Raw genomic sequence first — 18,301 nt, 5'->3', positions numbered from 1 at the left:
AACTGATTCACTTTGCTGTACACCTGAAATGAACACAACATTGGGTGCTTTTGATTTTAAAGTAATTGGAACTCGAAATGTTGCTTGCATCCTGGAAACTTTTCCCTCGTCAGAATTTTTTTTTTTTTAAATTGGGGATTGACAATAGAAAAGACCTAACATGGATTTTTGTTTTCTAACTGTGTTTACTGCTGCCATCATTTTGCCCACTTTTCTTTTCCTGATATAAAACTGAGAAAATTGAGTTGGTTCCCCAAACACCTAGTAAATTTCTGTACAAAAAGGCTCTAAATAATAGCAGCAAACTGCCAGAATGGATGACAAGAGTGAGGAAGATAAACGGTGAGGTGAAGACTGACTGCGTCTGTGAATGAAGGCAGAAAAAGAAAAACAGTCCTAACCCTCGCCATTGCCAGCAAGCTGGGACAACTACCATCAAAAGTGGCTATAGGGCTTCCCTGGTGGCGCAGTGGTTGAGAGTCCGCCTGCCGATGCAGGGGACACGGGTTCGTGCCCCGGTCTGGGAAGATCCCACATGCCGCGGAGCGGCTGGGCCCGTGAGCCATGGTCACTGAGCCTGCGCGTCCAGAGCCTGTGCTCCGCGGCGGGAGAGGCCACAACAGTGAGAGGGCCGCGTACCGCCAAAAAAAAAAAAAAAAAAAAAAAAAAGTGGCTATAAAATAATGCATGATCTGTGGTTCATGGACCCAGTTTTATTACCTTCTACTCCTATTCCATAATTTTCCAATGATACACGTATCAGTAAAAATGACCACATAGGGCTTCCCTGGTGGCGCAGTGGTTGAGAGTCCGCCTGCCGATGCAGGGGACACAGGTTCGTGCCCCGGTCTGGGAAGATCCCACATGCCGCGGAGCGGCTGGGCCCGTGAGCCATGGCCGCTGAGCCTGCGCGTCCGGAGCCTGTGCTCCGCAACGGGAGAGGCCACAGCAGTGAGAGGCCTGCGTACAGCAGCAAAAGAAAAAAAAAAAAAAGACCACATAAATGTTTATTGCTTTTCCTTAACTTTTCCATTTCAATCTTTAGCAGAGAGAGAACTTGAGGCAATGGTTCTCAACCTTTAGTGCCCACAATGCCTGGATGCCTTCCTAACACCTCTGGAATAGAATTTCCAGAAACTAGAGCGTGTGCACTTTGAAAATCCTGATGCACATCAAAGACAGAAAATCACTGGCTTTTCTGCCCTCAGTTGCACCTTACTCCCTTTCGGTCTTGTTTCAGACACTACCTTGTAAGTGAAGGGAGGGGGGAATGTTGAGAATGAAGGAAATAAGATGTTTATTATTATTACACTATTAAACAGTAGAACTGATGCATAATGAGTCAAAACAGACACATACAATTGTTTTAAAGAAAAAGAACTTTCAGGCCAGTAAGTCAAGATACTTTTCAAACTTATTTAAAAGAAACTTTCCCTTAAAAGGGAAGCTCATTTATCCAGAAACCCAGTACATATAACAGATAAGGCGGAACTTAGCTGGCTAACGAGAGAGTGGTAAAGAGCGATCTGTGCACCTCGCATGCCACCTGCTTGCTCCTTGCCTCCTTCCCTTTATATATACACACACATGCATGTGCCTGCACACGTGCACGGATACTCTACAGAACTAGAGGTCCAGGGATTACTCTTTAAACAGATATAAAGAAAGAAAGGATTGAATTTGGAAAGGTCATTTAGCCATGGAAGCATCGAAAAGGCAAAGGTAGCCCATCTAAACACCATCTAGGAGGATGGTTTTAACCAAAATAATTGCAAGACTTTCCATCCCCCTGGCAAGGCCTTTCCTACTACGGAGATATATACAAGTTGCAATGAACAGACTTTTAAATGTTTTTATACCTTTGGCAAGACCATCCCTGTTGTGAAATGGATTCATCTTAGACTGATGCCCTTAATTGTTGGATTTATCTAAGTTCCTTTGTTCTGATTCCAGGCTTACCAAGCAATTAAGCATTCTATAGGTGATATTTTTCACGCTCAGTTAACAGAGTTCTGTTTGACTTCCCAGGCAGGTTTTCCAATAGGGAAGAAGAGCCTGTTATCCCCATGCAAGTGTTCCATACCATGAGACCGTTAGATTGTCCACTGGAAATAGATCTGCTCGCTGGTCTGTTCCTGCATTGGTCCTGTGAGCTGGGGGTTACGTGAATCCACCACTAGAAGGTGCAGCTGTTCTCTGTGAGCTGAACCTCTGGGCTGTGATAATTCAAGAAGGTAACCAATGCCACCCTGTGCAGCCTCCTGGTACACAGCCTGCTGCCTTCCCCGGGCAACACACCCTGACTTTGTCACTGGCCGACTGAGGCCGTTTTTCCGATTTGACTTTCTGACATTTTCTACACACAGAGCAACGCCAGACTCTTTGATTTCTCTCTCAGAATGGGTGCATCTTACCTGATAAACCGAGCATTGAAACTTCTTTCTGAAACTCTCTTCTCCCCAAACCAGCCCTTACATGGGTCCCCTCTCACATTCCCACATCTCTGTGACTTTCTAGTGGTGACGGCTCCATCTCTGCTCTTGGAGGCTTCATCCATACAGATGAACCATCTTATACCAAAACCTCTTGAAAGAACTGTTGAAACACACTTTCTCCACATTCTCATTTTCTGCATTCTCTTGCGCCCGCTGCCGTCAGACATCTTGCCTTCACGACTCTACTGAAGCCAGTGTTGTCAGGGTCCCAATGACCTTCATGTTTGCAAATCCAATGGCGAATCCTGGTCCTCATAGGACTCTGCTCTTGACAGTGTTTGACACAGTTTATCTTTTTTACTTGACCTGGCCTCCCTGACACCAGATTCCTGGCTTTCTTCCTAACTCACAGGCGTGCTCTCAGTTTCCTTTGCTAGTTCCTCTTTCCTTGCTTGACTCGAACTGGTAGAGTATCTCAGGGATTCATCTTTCAACCAACCTCTTCTCTCTTTTATTTTTTCTCTCTGCTCACCCTAGACAAACTCACCCAGGACTATGGCTTTAAATACTTTAAATACTTTCAACTGGTGACCATGAATTTACATCTCTAGTCCCGCCTTTACTCTGAGCTCTAAATGCACACAAACAATCGCCTATTTGGCATTTTCAGCTGGATGCCCAAAACGCACCTCCGACAAAACATATCCAAAACGAAACTCTTGATTTCCCCCCAAAATGAGCGCCTCCTCTTGTCTTTCCCACAGTCAAGCATCCCTTCCCCATTGCTCAGGCATCGTCTTTGATTTCTGTTTTTCTCACATCACACACCCTATCCATCAGCAAATCTTGCTGGCTCCACTTTCAAAACATCACCCACTCAGACCACTTCTCATCATCTCTGTAACCCCATCCATGCCTCAGCCTGGATCACTAAACGAGCCTCCTACTTGGTCTCTGCATGTCTACTCTTGCCCTTTACAGTCTGGGTTTTACACAGCGGCTCCAATGATTTCTTTAAAATAGAGATCATATCACATCATCCATTCCAATGGCTTCCCATCATGCTTGGCTCATGGACTCTTCATGAGCTGGGCCCTGTGGACCTCTCTGCAGTCATTCCCAATCGCTCTCCCCTCCCCTCATTGATTTCAGCCACACTGGCCTTCCTCCCGTCCTCAACACACCCAAGCTCGTTCCCACCTTAATGCCTTGGTGAACTAGCCCTTCTCTCTGCCGGAATGCTCTCCCTCTCTTCCCCGCCATGTTCATGGTTCACGCTCTCACTTCACTCAGGTCTCAGCTCAAATGACCCCTCTTTTAAGAAGCCTTTTCCGACCACCCTACCTGTAATGCCTCCCCGGCCCTTCCTGGTCTGTACCCTTCAATCTCTCACCTACTCTACTTTTCTTCACAGCACTTGTTACCACCTGAAAGTTCGTTGTTTTATTGTTTTATTAACTGTCATCTCCACTAGAATAAAAGACCTCAGGAGGGCAGGGGCTTTGTACCCCAAGAGCACAGAAGAAAGTGTAGCTCCGAGGTGCGCCATATACCTTGTCTGAACTACTGACCAACAGGCTGAGTAGACTTAATACATGAGCGACAACACTTTAATCCAAAAGGAGCAGCTGGCTAGGAAGCTTCTCTTCCTCGTAGGCCTTCTTTCCAAGGTACCCGTACTGGGTGTGAACTTGCTCTCCTCTGCCTGGTTTTATTTCTCCACAGATTTTTCCCATTTTCTGGGATTGTGAGAAGATTCTGACCACTCAGGATCTGTCACCACTGACACCACAGCCACTCTGATATTAGGGTGGTCCCTTGGCTGGAGACACTACAAAGACACTACAGTGGGAATCTGAGTATGTAAAGCTTTCGGCTGGGCCAGAGGTTATCTGACACTCTCCCATGGCCACTGGCCTGGCCGGGGGACTGCTGCGTACACTGGCGGGGGTGTTGGAGGATGGCGGCAATGAACAGAGAAACTGAGGCGACCCAAGGGAAATCAAGGAACATCATATTAATAACAGGGTTCCTGCCCTAAGTTTACAGATTTTATCATCATAAAGTAATATATTATTTCACTCATTAAGTATGATCAAGCAGAACTAGAAAAATTACCAGAAACTCTTAAAATTGTCACATAAAATAACGAGCATACATATTATGTAATATACATGTCAAAGAGCTTAACATAAAGACAAATAATAAAATTTCAATCCTACCTGTTATACATGAGGCGCTTGAAATCTTGAAATAAAGTGTCTTTGTTTTTGTCAATAAAACCAATGACAGAATAGCTAGTTGAGAAAAAAGAAAAAGAAAACACATTATTCACCAAGCGAGAGCCACTTTTAAGCTTTTCTAGAAGTCTACACGCCTTTCCACAGTTAAATTATGCAACCAATCATCTATAGAGCTAATACTGTCCACCCAGTGCTGGGTTAAAGAATAACAAATTCACCTCCTGTAGAGAGTGGGTGCTGTTTCTAGTCCTCAAAAGGAGAGCAAACATCAGTGTCATCATTATGATTAAGATCATCATTCTCTACTGGTTTGTTGCTTACCTCAAGGCGATGACTTTTAAAAAGACAGCTGTATGTATCATCCAGCATTCCTAAGATAAAAGCAAAACGGCAACCGTACAGGATCTAACAGTCTCATCCGTAGGGAGGTCAAATGACTTGCCTAAGGCTTGCTCACTGTGCTCAGGGTGGGAGAAAAGAATCCAAGAAGAACTGCAAAGGATGGTAAGATTTGGATAAGCAGAAGAGAAAGAGGAAGGCAGATCACACAGGGAAACCGATTAAATGAAAGGGCGGGAGCAGGCACATGCGAGGAGTGCTCAAGAGGAAGTGAAAAGGTCAGTGTCCATGGTCTGGAGAAAGGGACGCGAGCAACGTCTTGAAGGTCCAGCTAAGATTGCAGCTGGTGACAAAGGTAGGAATGGGGGTTGCTCTGCTGCGGTGACTGGCATGGCTCTAGAGGGAGAAAACTGGGGGATGAGGGGGGGATAACAGGAAGGGAGGGTTCTACATGAGTACAGCAGGCTGAGAGGAGGCTGGGTAAGTAGCAACCCTACAGAGGCAGCCACTGCTTCCAGCTCTCCTTTCTTGCCTGACTGTACCGTCTTCCTTGTCAATCGCATCGAACCCTGACCTCGCACCAATGTTCCAGCCTTACATGTCTAATTCTGCAAGAACGTTCCTTCAGGCTGTGCTGCCCGTGGGCATACTTTAAGGCCGTCAGGTCCAAAATTAGTTCCTTGCGTCCTCCAACCTCGGTCTTCTTCCTAATACCTGCAAGTCTCTTCTGACTGAGCCCTTGAAGTCACCTGACCCTTCGTCTATCACTGGACCCATACAATTCAAACTTCAGACTCCTTATTTTGGCCTTTAAGACTCATTGTGATTTGATCTCAATCTACTTTTCTAGGCGTTTCTACTTCTCTATGCCACCAAAGGATACACTCCAGTCGAATGGGCCTAGTTACTACTTCCTAAATATTTTTAGCCTCCTTTCCCCTTTTTCCTATAAAAATAATTCCTAGCACCCAAGGACCAGCATCTGCCTTCCTGGGTTTACCACACACAGTTAGAAGTATTATATCATTTGCTTATTCTGAATTCTGACAACACATTATTACTCATATGGCAATTATGTTCAACCATCTTTTGCTGTATCAGCGTATGCATATAAATGTGTGTATGTGTGTATATATATGGGAGTGTGTGTTAATAAATACATGCACACAACCACGTATGTATGTATGCATCTTACATGGAAAGCTCTTTGTGGGCAGGGACCATACTTTATAAAGTATTGTGCTCACAGAAGATACCCAGCAAAAATCTGAAAAAGGGTTAAGAAGAGCTTAAGAAGAGGAGGGTAAGTCTGAGGCATCAAATATTCCCCTGTGGGGCTGGCTAGCTTTCTGGACTGCGAGTCTGAAAGCCTAGTTATTGTCTCAGCTGTTCCATAAACTCGCTGTGTGACCTTGGGTAAGAATTTTACACACTCTGCATAAATTTCTTCATGCCCTGCATGTTCTCTAAGGCCTCTGTCCAGCTCTGCAGTTATGCCAACCTGGGCTGTATAAAAAGTACCCTGTAAGTGAGGCCTGGATTTTCAGAGGCAGGTATCTGCGTGGTACTGGATCTTCCCTCTTCAGTATTCTGGAACCTGGAAATGGCACCAGAAAAAGCGGATAATGGCGCCATCCCAGCACTAACGGCTAGTTTGACAGAGGGGGGATGATAATTTTGAGCCATTTTATTTTACGATTCTAGAGTTTTAATTTAAATCAGGAACAGCTATTAAAATTTCCTCAAATGTCTTTTTGGCATCTATAGAGACGATCATTTGCTTTCTGTCGTTGTTTAATTTCTTCCTGTAATGGGTTACATGAATAGAATTCCTAATGTAAAAAATAAACAGAAAGGAAAAGAGGGGACTTCAAACAAAAACAAGATAGTAAGCAGTGAGTGTTGGGTGGGCAAAACATAGTAAGTGTAGCAGACTGGAAAATGCCACCTTTGAAAGACAACCATGTCAAATTCCCTGGAACCTGCGAATGTCACCTTATATGGTAAAAGATGTGATTACGTTAAGGACCTTGGGAGGAGAAATTCATCCCGTGTATTCAGGTGGGCCTTAAATGCCATCACAAGTGTAGTTTTAAGACAGAGGCAGATTTAACACAGACACCCTGAAGAGGAAGAGGCAGTGTGACCACAGAGGCAGAGACTGGAGTGATGCAGCCGCGAACCAAGGAATGCTGGCAGCCACCAGACGCTGGGGAAAGCAAGGAACAATCCTCTAACGCCTCCAGAGTGTGGCCCTGCCGACTCCTAGATTTCTAACTTCTGGCCTCCAGAACTGTGAAAGAATAAATTTCTACTGTTTTACGTCACCAATTTGTGGTCATTTGTTACAGCAGCCCTAGGAAATGAAAATACTAAGGTGGTTATATTTTTTTAGTTTCATTTTCTTCCCCAATTTCTACTTTTATTGTATTATAATCGGAAAATGTAGCTTGTGAGAATTTCACTTTTTCAAATAACACTTGAAAATTCATATGGTAAACTGGGTTTTGCTCATATAGTTACCCAACCACTAGTAGTTCTTTATGTACAATGGTGACTTTCACCTCTGGGCCTGCAGGCCTGCTATCTCTTCTGCTTGGAATGCCCTCTCTTACTCTTCTCTTCCTAATTCTGTCTTCTGACTAAGCCTCTTTTACTTCTAGGACTCAGCTGGGACATCACTTCCTACAAGGCTTGGCCACACTCCTCACTCTGGGTTAATTACGCCTCCTCAGTGTTCCCATAATGCCTTGCGTGTCTCCAATTTAACCCTTTCTGTTCTCCATTATAACGACTTATCATGTATTCTGCCTGTATCCTCCACTAAACTGTTAGCTTCTTCAGGGCACGGCCCATATTACCCACCTTTCTATCCCAGTTCTTAACATACTTCCATGGTTTATTTAACCAGCAGCTGATTCTGACTGAGTGCCAACAATGCCAGGAACTGTGTATGGTCACGCGGTGTGTCTTCAATAAATGTTTGAAAAGCAAGGGATGAATGAAGCTATGGCAATGTTTTACGTGAAGGAATTAAAATATACTGGCATATGAAATGGCTGGAAAATGCAAATGAATACAAAAAGCAATTTCCATTTTCCTTGACTCTAGTTTCTGAAGTGAGGCTGCATGCAAGTCAGCACATCGGGTACCACAGTAAGATACTCACACCACGTCACCTGCGTAATGCCGAATTCGAAAATCTCGGTCAAACTCCAGGATTTTGTCCGAGGCGCAGAGCTGAGAAATCAAGAAGGGGATGATCTTGAAAACAGACATTCTCTCTTTCCTAAAAATATATTCCAACTTAATAGGAGAGGATAATCATGTCACAAATCACGATATCATTAGGAAGGAAATCACACTGAGTGGGGCTTGATTTAATTTGGCAAACGTGGTAAAGACTGAGAACTTTCACCAGAAGTCCACAGAGTCAGACTTCATTTCTTGGCCGAGGGACCAAGTTCTGGATGATGGAAGGTGAGTTCAAGTGAGCTGAGGCTGTTCAAGGCCAAAGCAGGTAAGAAGTGGGTGATTCTCCTCTGTACTTTCTTTTCCCCTCCCACTAGTTGGATGCAGAGAAGGATAGTCCCCAGGGGCTGGAAGAGCCAGAAGATGGAAGAAGTCTGGTTCCCTGGGAGGGAACCAGATTTCTATTGTCTATGACACTTAAATCTTGGCTGCTATCTTAACACAGCCCAGCCTACCTTGACTGACAGAGTCTCTTTCTCCTCCATGTCCCACTTAAGGAGGACCATATTGAGGGTTTGCTACCTCCTAGGCATGGACATCTCATTCCATACTCACAACTGACATCTAAACTAAGTATTACGGGCTCTCTTTTACATACATGGAAACTAAGGTTCAAAGAGATTAGGTAACGGGCCCAAGGTCCAGCTGGTAAGCGGTAGCTCTGGGAAGGATTCTTGGGACTGAATGCAATGTCTGTACTCTCCTATGTACACAACAACCTGGCTCACCTGTCTTCTGCTAAGCCGGGACTCCAGGTCTATCGCTTCCCAGATCAACCTTCTGCGGCTGCTTCTCACTGAAGAGGAACTTTATGGGAAGGCAGTTTTTATATAGCCCTGGGTCTCTATAACTTTCTGCAATTTCCTTATTACAGTAGCACCTAGATTCTTTGACCACCCTGTGAAGGATCACTTGATATCCTACAGATTCAAAAGCAGACGTCTAAGAATCCCTAAGCATCGAGTGCAGTTACATACAAACACCACTTGACTTGTAGTGTCAGACAACAAACAACCCTAACCAGGTCGGTGGGTTCTATGTGGATGTCTAGATTATTAAAGGAATAATTAGCCTATTAATTCAACAAATGAATAATTATAGGAAGTCAGTGTCAGACTTCTGAGGTTCCAATCTTGGCTCTCCCACCTACTTGCTCTGTTTCCTTTAGTAATCACTTATTTCAGAGAGTTGGTCTGGAGGTTAAATGAACTATGGAGACCAAAGTGTCTAACATTCAGAGGGGTCTCATTTAATTCCTCTTTCCTTCTCTCTCTCTTATTAACCACTTTTACGAAACCTTTTTACTTATCAAATGCCCAAAGGAAAAGGACCCAAGAGATAGCTATACTATTATAATTGAATATTCTTACATTTGGATACTGCCAAGTCTTAACTGATCTAAACACAGAAGTTTTTAGATTTTTCTTTACTTTATAAAAAATAGTACAAGTTATGTATTTATCATTCAACTTGATATGTTAATAATATTTTACAGTTATTTTATGGTTTATTGGATCATCTGCCTGCCTCTCCATGATAACTTTAAGGCATGAGAAACAATTTAGCCCCTAAATAAGCATAAGCCAGAAACTCCTTATTTAACCTGCCAGTAATTCTAGCTAATCATTAATAACCAATAGCAATGATAATACCTGCTTTAACATACAGAATAATAGCATTTATTTAACAGAAAGACGCATAGTGATGGAAATATCCTGACAGCTTGGTTATTTCATTTCTTTCCTTCATTAGGCAAAAATCCCAGAAAAGAACACACAAAAAACTTCCATCTCAGGATTTGTCTCGGGGAGGATGCTGAGGGAGAAAGGAGCCACCTGGTCTGAGAGGTGGGAAAACCTGGGCTCCCACATTAAAAAAAAAAAAAAAAAAAAAAAAAATTCCACCTCCACAGATAAATTACTATTTAGCATTTCCTATCAAGTCAGTAGCAGCTGCTTAAAAGTACCGTACGTACAGTTTCTACTGTAAATATGAAATTATGTTTCAAAATATTTGCTCGATAAATTCGAGTGTATAAATGGCCAAGGTGAAACATAACAAAATGAAGTGATTTCTCACGTGAGAATCATAGTTACTTATTTAAACAAAGTGGAGCCTTGCCTGTTTTAGTTTGGAATTCAATATTTCATAAGATCTATTTGGTATGACTGTGACCAATTCAACTGAATTTAACAAACACAGATTGTCTACCAATGCCAGGCGAGTCTCCAAAACCTGAATTGTGATTATAAAGGACATTTATACCCAACCCCTCGGAGACAGGACATTTGCCCTGTAATCATGCCGTCTTTAAAAGCACCACTCTGAATTATTTACGTGGCTTCTAACTTGGCTCACTGCTCTGTCCCCAGCACCCAGGATTGTACCTGGAAAATGAGACGCACTTAAGTATCTGTGTTATAAATAGGAAATGACTGAAGGAATAACCCTAGCTAGACCCCTACTGTCAAAGATCAGACTGTAGCATCTGAAAGCTGACTTACAGCACGCTACAAGTTAGTCCTCAGTAACAGACCAAGGAGAATATTTTAGAAATAAACTAGTCTAAAATAAATATCAGCCAGTAATCTATTTCTTGATGATCTGTGCTTTCTCCAGTTAGTTGGGGAATCTTACTGTTCTGATTACATAATTTCAGAAGGGACAAAGTCAGAATACAGATTTATTCATGCTAAAAAGTGGCAGTGGGTCATAGATTTATATGGAATTATGGAGGAGCAGAAACGTTGGCCCCTTTCCTTCTGGAAGTGAAGAAGAATGGGGCCTGTTTTTCCTTCAGTTTATGGTTGCTAGACAAGCCTACATTTGTAGGGAACACCTAGGGGTGATGGCGTGTCTCTTCTATGCCAAGTATTATGGCAAACATACTATATGCAAGGCACAGCACAAATGTCGGATAACCACGACTGCCACCAACTATCATGGAGATACGATCTGCTTGTAACATTTTTAGAATGTGAAAAATAGGGACTTAAGAAGGATAACCATTCATTTAAGGAATGAGTTTCCTTGTGACACTAGGATTTCAGCTAGAATTTCTCTGTTTTCAAGAAAGTCACATAGTCAGAAGAACTACAGCAGAGAACACATACTACATTTTTGTAACTGAGGATTACAGTAAAAAGTCAAGGACAAAAGCTATTTTCAGTGCCAGAATTATCAGATGCAGGAGCAAAATCCTAGCACATGAACAAGGACTCTGTATCTATTGGTTATAAATGACATCATGCTTTCTAAAGAATCATGTTCATTTTTCCTACCTCTAGCAAATTGAATAGTCTAGAGCGCCCTCTCCTGGACATTATGATGTCTATCAATCTCGCTATCCTATAAACCAGAAAGGCAGAATTTATCCACAGCAATACATCATTTCATGGATGTTTATGGTCCTTCTCACTTGAGTGGACATTCTTTCAACCCAACATATAAAGTCATTTAATTCTGTCAAACAATGAGGAAAAATCTTAATGATCAAAATGAGAGGAAGTTCTCATTATACACACTACCTTTCGGCTGGAAAAATGACCATGTTTGCCCAATTTACTGTTAAGCGCTTCCAGGAACATCTCATCGGTGACTTTGCCGACATTCATGCAGGCGTCATCCAGGATGGCAATGATGCCCCTGTGCTGCTGCTCCACGAGGTCCACGATGATCTGATTGTTGAAGTAATCAATCTGTAGGACACAGCAAAGTGGCAATTCCAGAGGGAACGGAAACCAGGAACAGGTGCAACAGCAATGCCTCCATATGTATCAGGAATTTAAGTCACTTTGGCGTCAAAGAGGTGAACAACACTAATGAGGGATAACGCTAAAATGAGCACACATTCTAACAGAGGTTTTTTAAAAAATGTATTTGTGGGGCTTCCCTGGTGGTGCAGTGGTTGAGCATCCGCCTGCCGATGCAGAGGACATGGGCTCGAACACTGGCCAGGGAAGATCCCACATGTCGAGGAGCAGCTAAGTGCGTGCGCCACAGCTACTGAGCCTGCGCTCTACAGCCCGTGCTCCACAACAAGAGAGGCCACGACAATGAGAAGCCCGCGAACCGCAAGGAAGAGTAGCCCCTGCTCGCCACAAGAGAAAGCCCGTGCCCAGCAACGAAGACCCAACACAGCCAAAAATAAAAACAAACAAATAAATAAATTTATTTTAAAAAATGTATTTGTGGACTTTTTAATCATAAAACATTTTGTCTTAAATGAGTACAGCTCCAGGCAAAAATTATAAAGTAATGTTTCTCCCTTCTCTAACTCTTGTTTTAATCCTGTCTTCATATCCTGCACCTAATCTTATTCATCAGACCCTCAATCTGTTGGCTGTTAACCGCAAGACCCAGATTCCACTAAGTACCAACAAATAACCTTGAAGTATTCATTGATATTGAACTTGATGGAGTTAAGGTGTTTCCGAGAACTTGCATTTTTAGTTACACGGCCCTGGCTGACTAAAAATCCCCAAGAGTATCTCCTTCAGTTTTCCAAAAGTTAAAAAGCACACATGGGTCTAACAGAGGTTTCCAGGGTACAATATAAAAAATTTAATTCTGAGATATAAGTATCCGTAAAGGATAAGAATAAGCTTTGCATTTGCTTCCACAAGGCTGAATAAAGTTGTAAATAACTGCATGCTCTCTAGCCACCTCAGCACACACGAGGTCTGTGTAATAATCCTCTTCTACACCTGTCTATTCTGATAGCTGCAGCCTACGTATCACCATACACACAGAAAGCACACATGGCCCTGACTCAGGAAAGCTGTAGTACCTCATTTGAAGACGGGCAGCTTATACATTTTAATCTTGTGTGTTGATGTGCCCCACCTCACTTAGGAGGTACTTGAACTGAGAGTTGTCCCCACTACCTTCTGTAAGATCGACACACTCACAATAGAGTATTACTGTGTCTCATGGATCCCTGTTCGATGCTATTTAAAATCCAAGGGCTCGTGCCAGCTATCTATCTGTGGCTTTCAGCTCCATCCCTAGTCTTGCAAGTCCTCCTCTGTATTCCATGGACTGAAAGTCTGCAAACTGGGTGGCTTTTCTGCAAACTTTGTTTTTTATACTTTTCTGGTTTGTCTAAATCAGTGACTCTCAATAGAGGGTGACTCTGCCGCCCAGGGGCATTTGGCAATGTCTGGAGACATTTCAGGTGGTCGTGACTAGTAAAATGCTACTGGCATCCAGTGGGAAGAGGCCAGGGATACTACTAAACATCCTACAAAGCACAGGACAGACTCACAACAGTTATCGGGTCTAAAATGTTAGTACAGAGATGGAGAAGCCCTGGTCTAAGTATTCACTTTTATTGTGGGCACTTATTACATTTCTCATTATGGAGAAAAGTTATTTCTATCTTTGGAAAAAATATGCTTAAAATATTCAAAAAGCAGGAACTCTGTATTAATTAACAGCTGAAATCATAGACTTTGTGACTATGGAATTAAAGATTAAGTCTTTTGTGCCAAGAACAAAAGAATTAAGTTCCCCAAATTCCAACTGTCTAACTAAAAGTGATTAGTCTTTGCTGAAGAGTCCAGCAGCTTCTGGTTCACAGTTTAATGTGGCTTCAAACATTGCTTACAGTCGTGGGTTTCAAACTAGGTTCTTCCAGCAACCTGGTATTCCCAGGAGGTTTCTTAGCGGATGCAGGGGACAAAGAGAGATGAGAGGGGATGGTTCAGGGGCACAGGGCTCTGGGGCTCCCACCCTCACTCCAAATAGAGCAGCTTTGTGCCTGAGAGTCAAGTTCTCAGCACCTAAAAATGACTTGTAAACTACGGCACCAAAATCATGTAAAGGCGAATCAATTAGGGAGACAAGACATTATGAATCTCTTGGTGGAAGTTCACATACCACCTATGAAATAGACGGTGATCCCGACACCAGTCAAGACTCTAGATCTAATAACCAATGTACAAGACATATACGGAACAGAGAAACAGATTAGGTGACACCTCGGGAACCCCATTAGCAAAATCCAGACAGTGGGAAACTCTAAAGAACAAATGACTTATTCTCTCAACAAAAGATTGCAAGGAAAACAGAGAGAGAGAGAGAGAGAGAGAGAGAGAGAGAGAGAGAGAGAGGGAGGGAGGGAGGGAGGGAGGGGAGAAAACCGATGGATGTTCAAGAGGCGTATCAACCAATCACAGCGTAAGTAACTTATTTGGATCCAAATTCAAACAAACTGTAAAGGCAAAACCAAAAGCTCTAAGACAATTGAGGAAATGTGAAATGTGAACACTGGCTGCATATTTGATGACATTAAGGAATTACTGTTAAGTTTTTAGGTGTGATAATGGTGTCGTGCCTATGGTTTTTTATAAAAGTCTTTATCTTTTAGAGAAACACACTGAAATATTTACAGATGAAATAATGTGATGTCTGAGATTTGCTTCAAAATAATCTGGGGGTGGGTGGGGTACAGATGACACAAGACTGGCAATTCCCTGATAACTATTAAAGCTGAGTGATGGGTACAAGGAGTTTATTATATTGTGACCTCCGCTCTTATGTGTGCTTGAAATTTTCCATAATAATTTTTTTTTTTAATTAATCACTATGTTCTAAAGTTTGGGGTTTTTAAAGGAAATACTTGCCTAGAATGGAGATTCTAATTTGGGGACCCGGGCTGTATTCAGTAACTATTATTTTGGAGTGAGCTTTCTGTTACCGCTAGGTCACATTTTTCTTGCTTTATTTCAGTAAGAATTGTTTTAAAGGGCTTTTGCTCCTTTTTCAGATGCTTGGAATAGTCTCCTGCAACTGTTGACTTTTCCCTTTATCAACTATGCCTGTGGAATTTGATATTCTGATTGTTAAAGGATATTTTGGACCAGTATCTCTGAACCACATCTGAATAACAAGTTTTATGATTAAGTTTGCTATAAAAACCTAAGCCCCAGCTATAATCGTGTATTATGTTATGCAACAGATTCGTTCTAAGAAAGCTGCGTGTAAACTTAACTGAATTGAATTCCATCTTAAATATGCAATGAGACTTCACTCTTTAAATCAAAACTGTAGGTGTTCCTATTAAAAAGTAATAATACACCCTTTGCTTTATTTGTAAATATGTAGAATTCATACTACTATACTTGAACAAAATCGTTACAGTATTCTAACATTTAACACACGATGGATGGAAGGCAAAGAAGAAATTTGAAGCAGGAAAGCTAGTTATCATACCAGTATCTCCTTTTTCTGAATGAGAGGAGATGGAAAGTAGGAAGATGGGAAGGAATATAAAAGTAATTTAAATACAGCATTTCAAATAGCTTTTTACTGCTTACACTGGATATCAAAATACAAATACGGACTTCATTATCTATACTATTTGGCAAAAGGATAAACACAGAAATTTACGGAAACTCAGAGAGGTTTTTGATTTTTTTATGTCTGTCCTCAAAATTGTTTAAAAATACAAATTTCAAAGAAAATTACAAGGTCCCATTTCTATCGTGAACAGGAGGTCTAACTGTCATGTTTTTAGCTGTGATCTGTGGTATTGCACCCTGCATCAATCATACTGTCTGGCTGTATCTTATCGGACTAGTGACAAATACAAAGTTCACAGAGAGCCAGGAGAAGAGAGGTGATAACTGTTGTGTGACACAAAGGAAAGTAAATGGAAATCAAAGTTAATACACCTGTTTTCATGCATGGGTTTCAGGGAATATGAACCTCATTAACCAAAGACAATAAAATGCCACTTGGCTTACAAAGCAGGAGAAGAAAAAAGGAGAAATAAGAGCAAAAAAAGAAAGGAGGAAGGGGAAGAAACTCAGTTTGGAAGCAAAGTTCAGCCAATTGAAGGCACAAGTTGCTGCTCTGAATAACTTATAAATGATGCTGAACTCTAACAGATGTGAATCAAAAAAACTATGTGGTATCAGCTGTAAAGTGAACATAAGTTTACTGATTTTCAACTCAGCCTTTTCTGGGCACCAACCAGACTCCGACCAAATTAGAGAAATCCCACCTATCAGCCCTGAAAATGAACTGTAATATTTCAATATCCTAAAAAGGAAAGCTAAGGTTTAGGTGTTTCAAGCACCCAAGAAGACCAGCAGGTACCCAAGATGCTACGAGTTGACGTTATCGTGAACAGTCTGTACGCGTCCACTCACGTGCTTCCAGGGGATCCCTTCCCGCTGGTACTCCTCCTGTTCTTGCTTCAGGACCAGCTGAATAAACAGCTGCTGGAGCTTCTCATTGCAGTAATTGATGCAGAATTGTTCAAAGCTGCAAGAAAAGGAATCAATTAGGCTCAAACAAACAAACAAACAAACAAAAAACAATAGGGTTTTCAGGACCTTATCCGGTTTACCTGTTGTTGTCGAAGATTTCAAAGCCGTAGATATCCAAGACACCTATAACTGTGTTCTTCCCGTGGATGGTGGTGTCAGAGTTCTTGACCTCAATAATATCATTGATGCGAGAAACAATCCAACAGAAAAGGCGCTCATATATGGCCTGTGATGAAAATGACATCGTAAATTCTTGCCCGTTGGAAATGAGTCCCCTGTTTGGATTTGTGATGTTTTAAATTCCTATTGAATTAAATTCGTATTGACCTCCTCCTTACCATTTAGCATAGCTGTTAATCCTCTAAGCTGAAAAATGCAGATCATCTGTTTAAAAATTATACGACGTAGCATGATGGTTGGAGTTTTAAAAGATTATTATGGGTCACTACACATGTTGAATTCCAACAACATTCCTTAGGTGTGTTTCTGTGCCCTGCTAAGACCCATAATTTGCCTACTGCCTCATATAAGTCACTTCATGGCTTTATTTTAATCTCATCCACTATAAAAAGCAGAGAACCAATGAGTTCTATGCCCTATGGATTCTAAATATATAAACATTGATTTATAATGCTAAATAAAGATCTGAGCCACAAGGCCACCATTTCAAATTCCTTGAGAATCAAATACACAGTCAATGCACAAGGATACACACGCAAACACACACAGGGACAAAGGCACCACACACTCACACACATTCACATCCTGACACAAACGTGCACTGCAGTGTCACATCTTTAGAAAACCTTTCCTTAACATCTCCCTCCAGCAACCCGCTCTCTTCACCTACACACATCCATACACATCGCCTCCATTCCTCCCCTCGCCCTCCCCCCTTTACGCTTCCAGCCACTCCAGTCTTCACGTCTCTCTCGTGACTCCATTGAAATGGCTCATCAAGGACCCCAAGCACCTCTATACGGACCCTTTCTTGTACCTCTACAGGGACGTCTTACTCAGATACTCGGCATCACTCAACCCAATTTCCTACTCTCGTCTTGAAACATTCTGCTCTCTGGGATTCGTAATATCACACTTTCTTGTTTGTCAGTTGGTTTTTGGCCACGCCAGGTGGCATGCGGGCACTTAGTTCCCCAACCAGGGATCGAGCCCACGCCCCCTGCAGTGGAAGAGTGAAGTCTTAACCACCGGACCCGCAGGGAAGTCCTGAATCCGCACTTTCTTAGTTTTCCTCTTATTTCACTGGCTGCCCCTCCTCGGCGGCCTTTAGGAGGTCACCTCCTCTACCTGATCTCTAAAAGCTGGAGCTCTCCCTAGTCCTCTTCTCTTCACTCCCTGTCTCCTCCCCTTTAAGTCATTTCATACAACATTAAAGAACGGTGATATAATATTACCCCTAAATGTATCACCTGAATGCAGACCTCTCCTCTGAGCTCCAGGCTCCCGTGTCTGACTGCCTACCTGACAACACTCTTGGATATCTCACAGCTGTCTCAAACTCATGTCCTGTCTGGACTATTGATCTTCCCACCTCCTGAAACTGTTCCTACCCAATATATTTTTTTTAATTTAATTAATTATTTTTATTTTTGGCTGCACTGGGTCCTTGTTGCTGCGCACGGGCTTTCTCTAGTTGCGGCGAGCGGGGGCTACTCTTTGTTGCATCGGGCGGGCTTCTCATTGCAATGGCTTCTCTTGTTGAGGAGCACTGGCTCTAGGTGCGCAGAATTCAGTA

General features: G+C 42.3%; 1 protein-coding gene across 6 annotated transcripts in view; it reads right to left on the bottom strand.

Annotated features, from left to right (window-relative positions):
- Positions 1-18,301, bottom strand: part of MYO1D (myosin ID) — a 348,576-nt gene that overhangs the window by 214,540 nt on the left and 115,735 nt on the right. For all 6 annotated transcript variants that reach the window (XM_004267185.4, XM_033423458.2, XM_033423459.2 and 3 more), the window contains exons 9-13: positions 16,626-16,771; positions 16,426-16,540; positions 11,797-11,967; positions 8,187-8,257; positions 4,658-4,732 (exon numbers count right to left, since the gene is read on the bottom strand). In XM_004267185.4, coding sequence (XP_004267233.1) covers positions 4,658-4,732; positions 8,187-8,257; positions 11,797-11,967; positions 16,426-16,540; positions 16,626-16,771 — 578 coding nt within the window. The remainder of the gene's footprint in view (positions 1-4,657; positions 4,733-8,186; positions 8,258-11,796; positions 11,968-16,425; positions 16,541-16,625; positions 16,772-18,301) is intronic.

The sequence above is a fragment of the Orcinus orca genome, chromosome 19 (assembly GCF_937001465.1).
Source record: "Orcinus orca chromosome 19, mOrcOrc1.1, whole genome shotgun sequence".
NCBI classification, from domain to species: domain Eukaryota; kingdom Metazoa; phylum Chordata; class Mammalia; order Artiodactyla; family Delphinidae; genus Orcinus; species Orcinus orca.
This window is presented reverse-complemented; position numbering and strand designations above follow the sequence as displayed.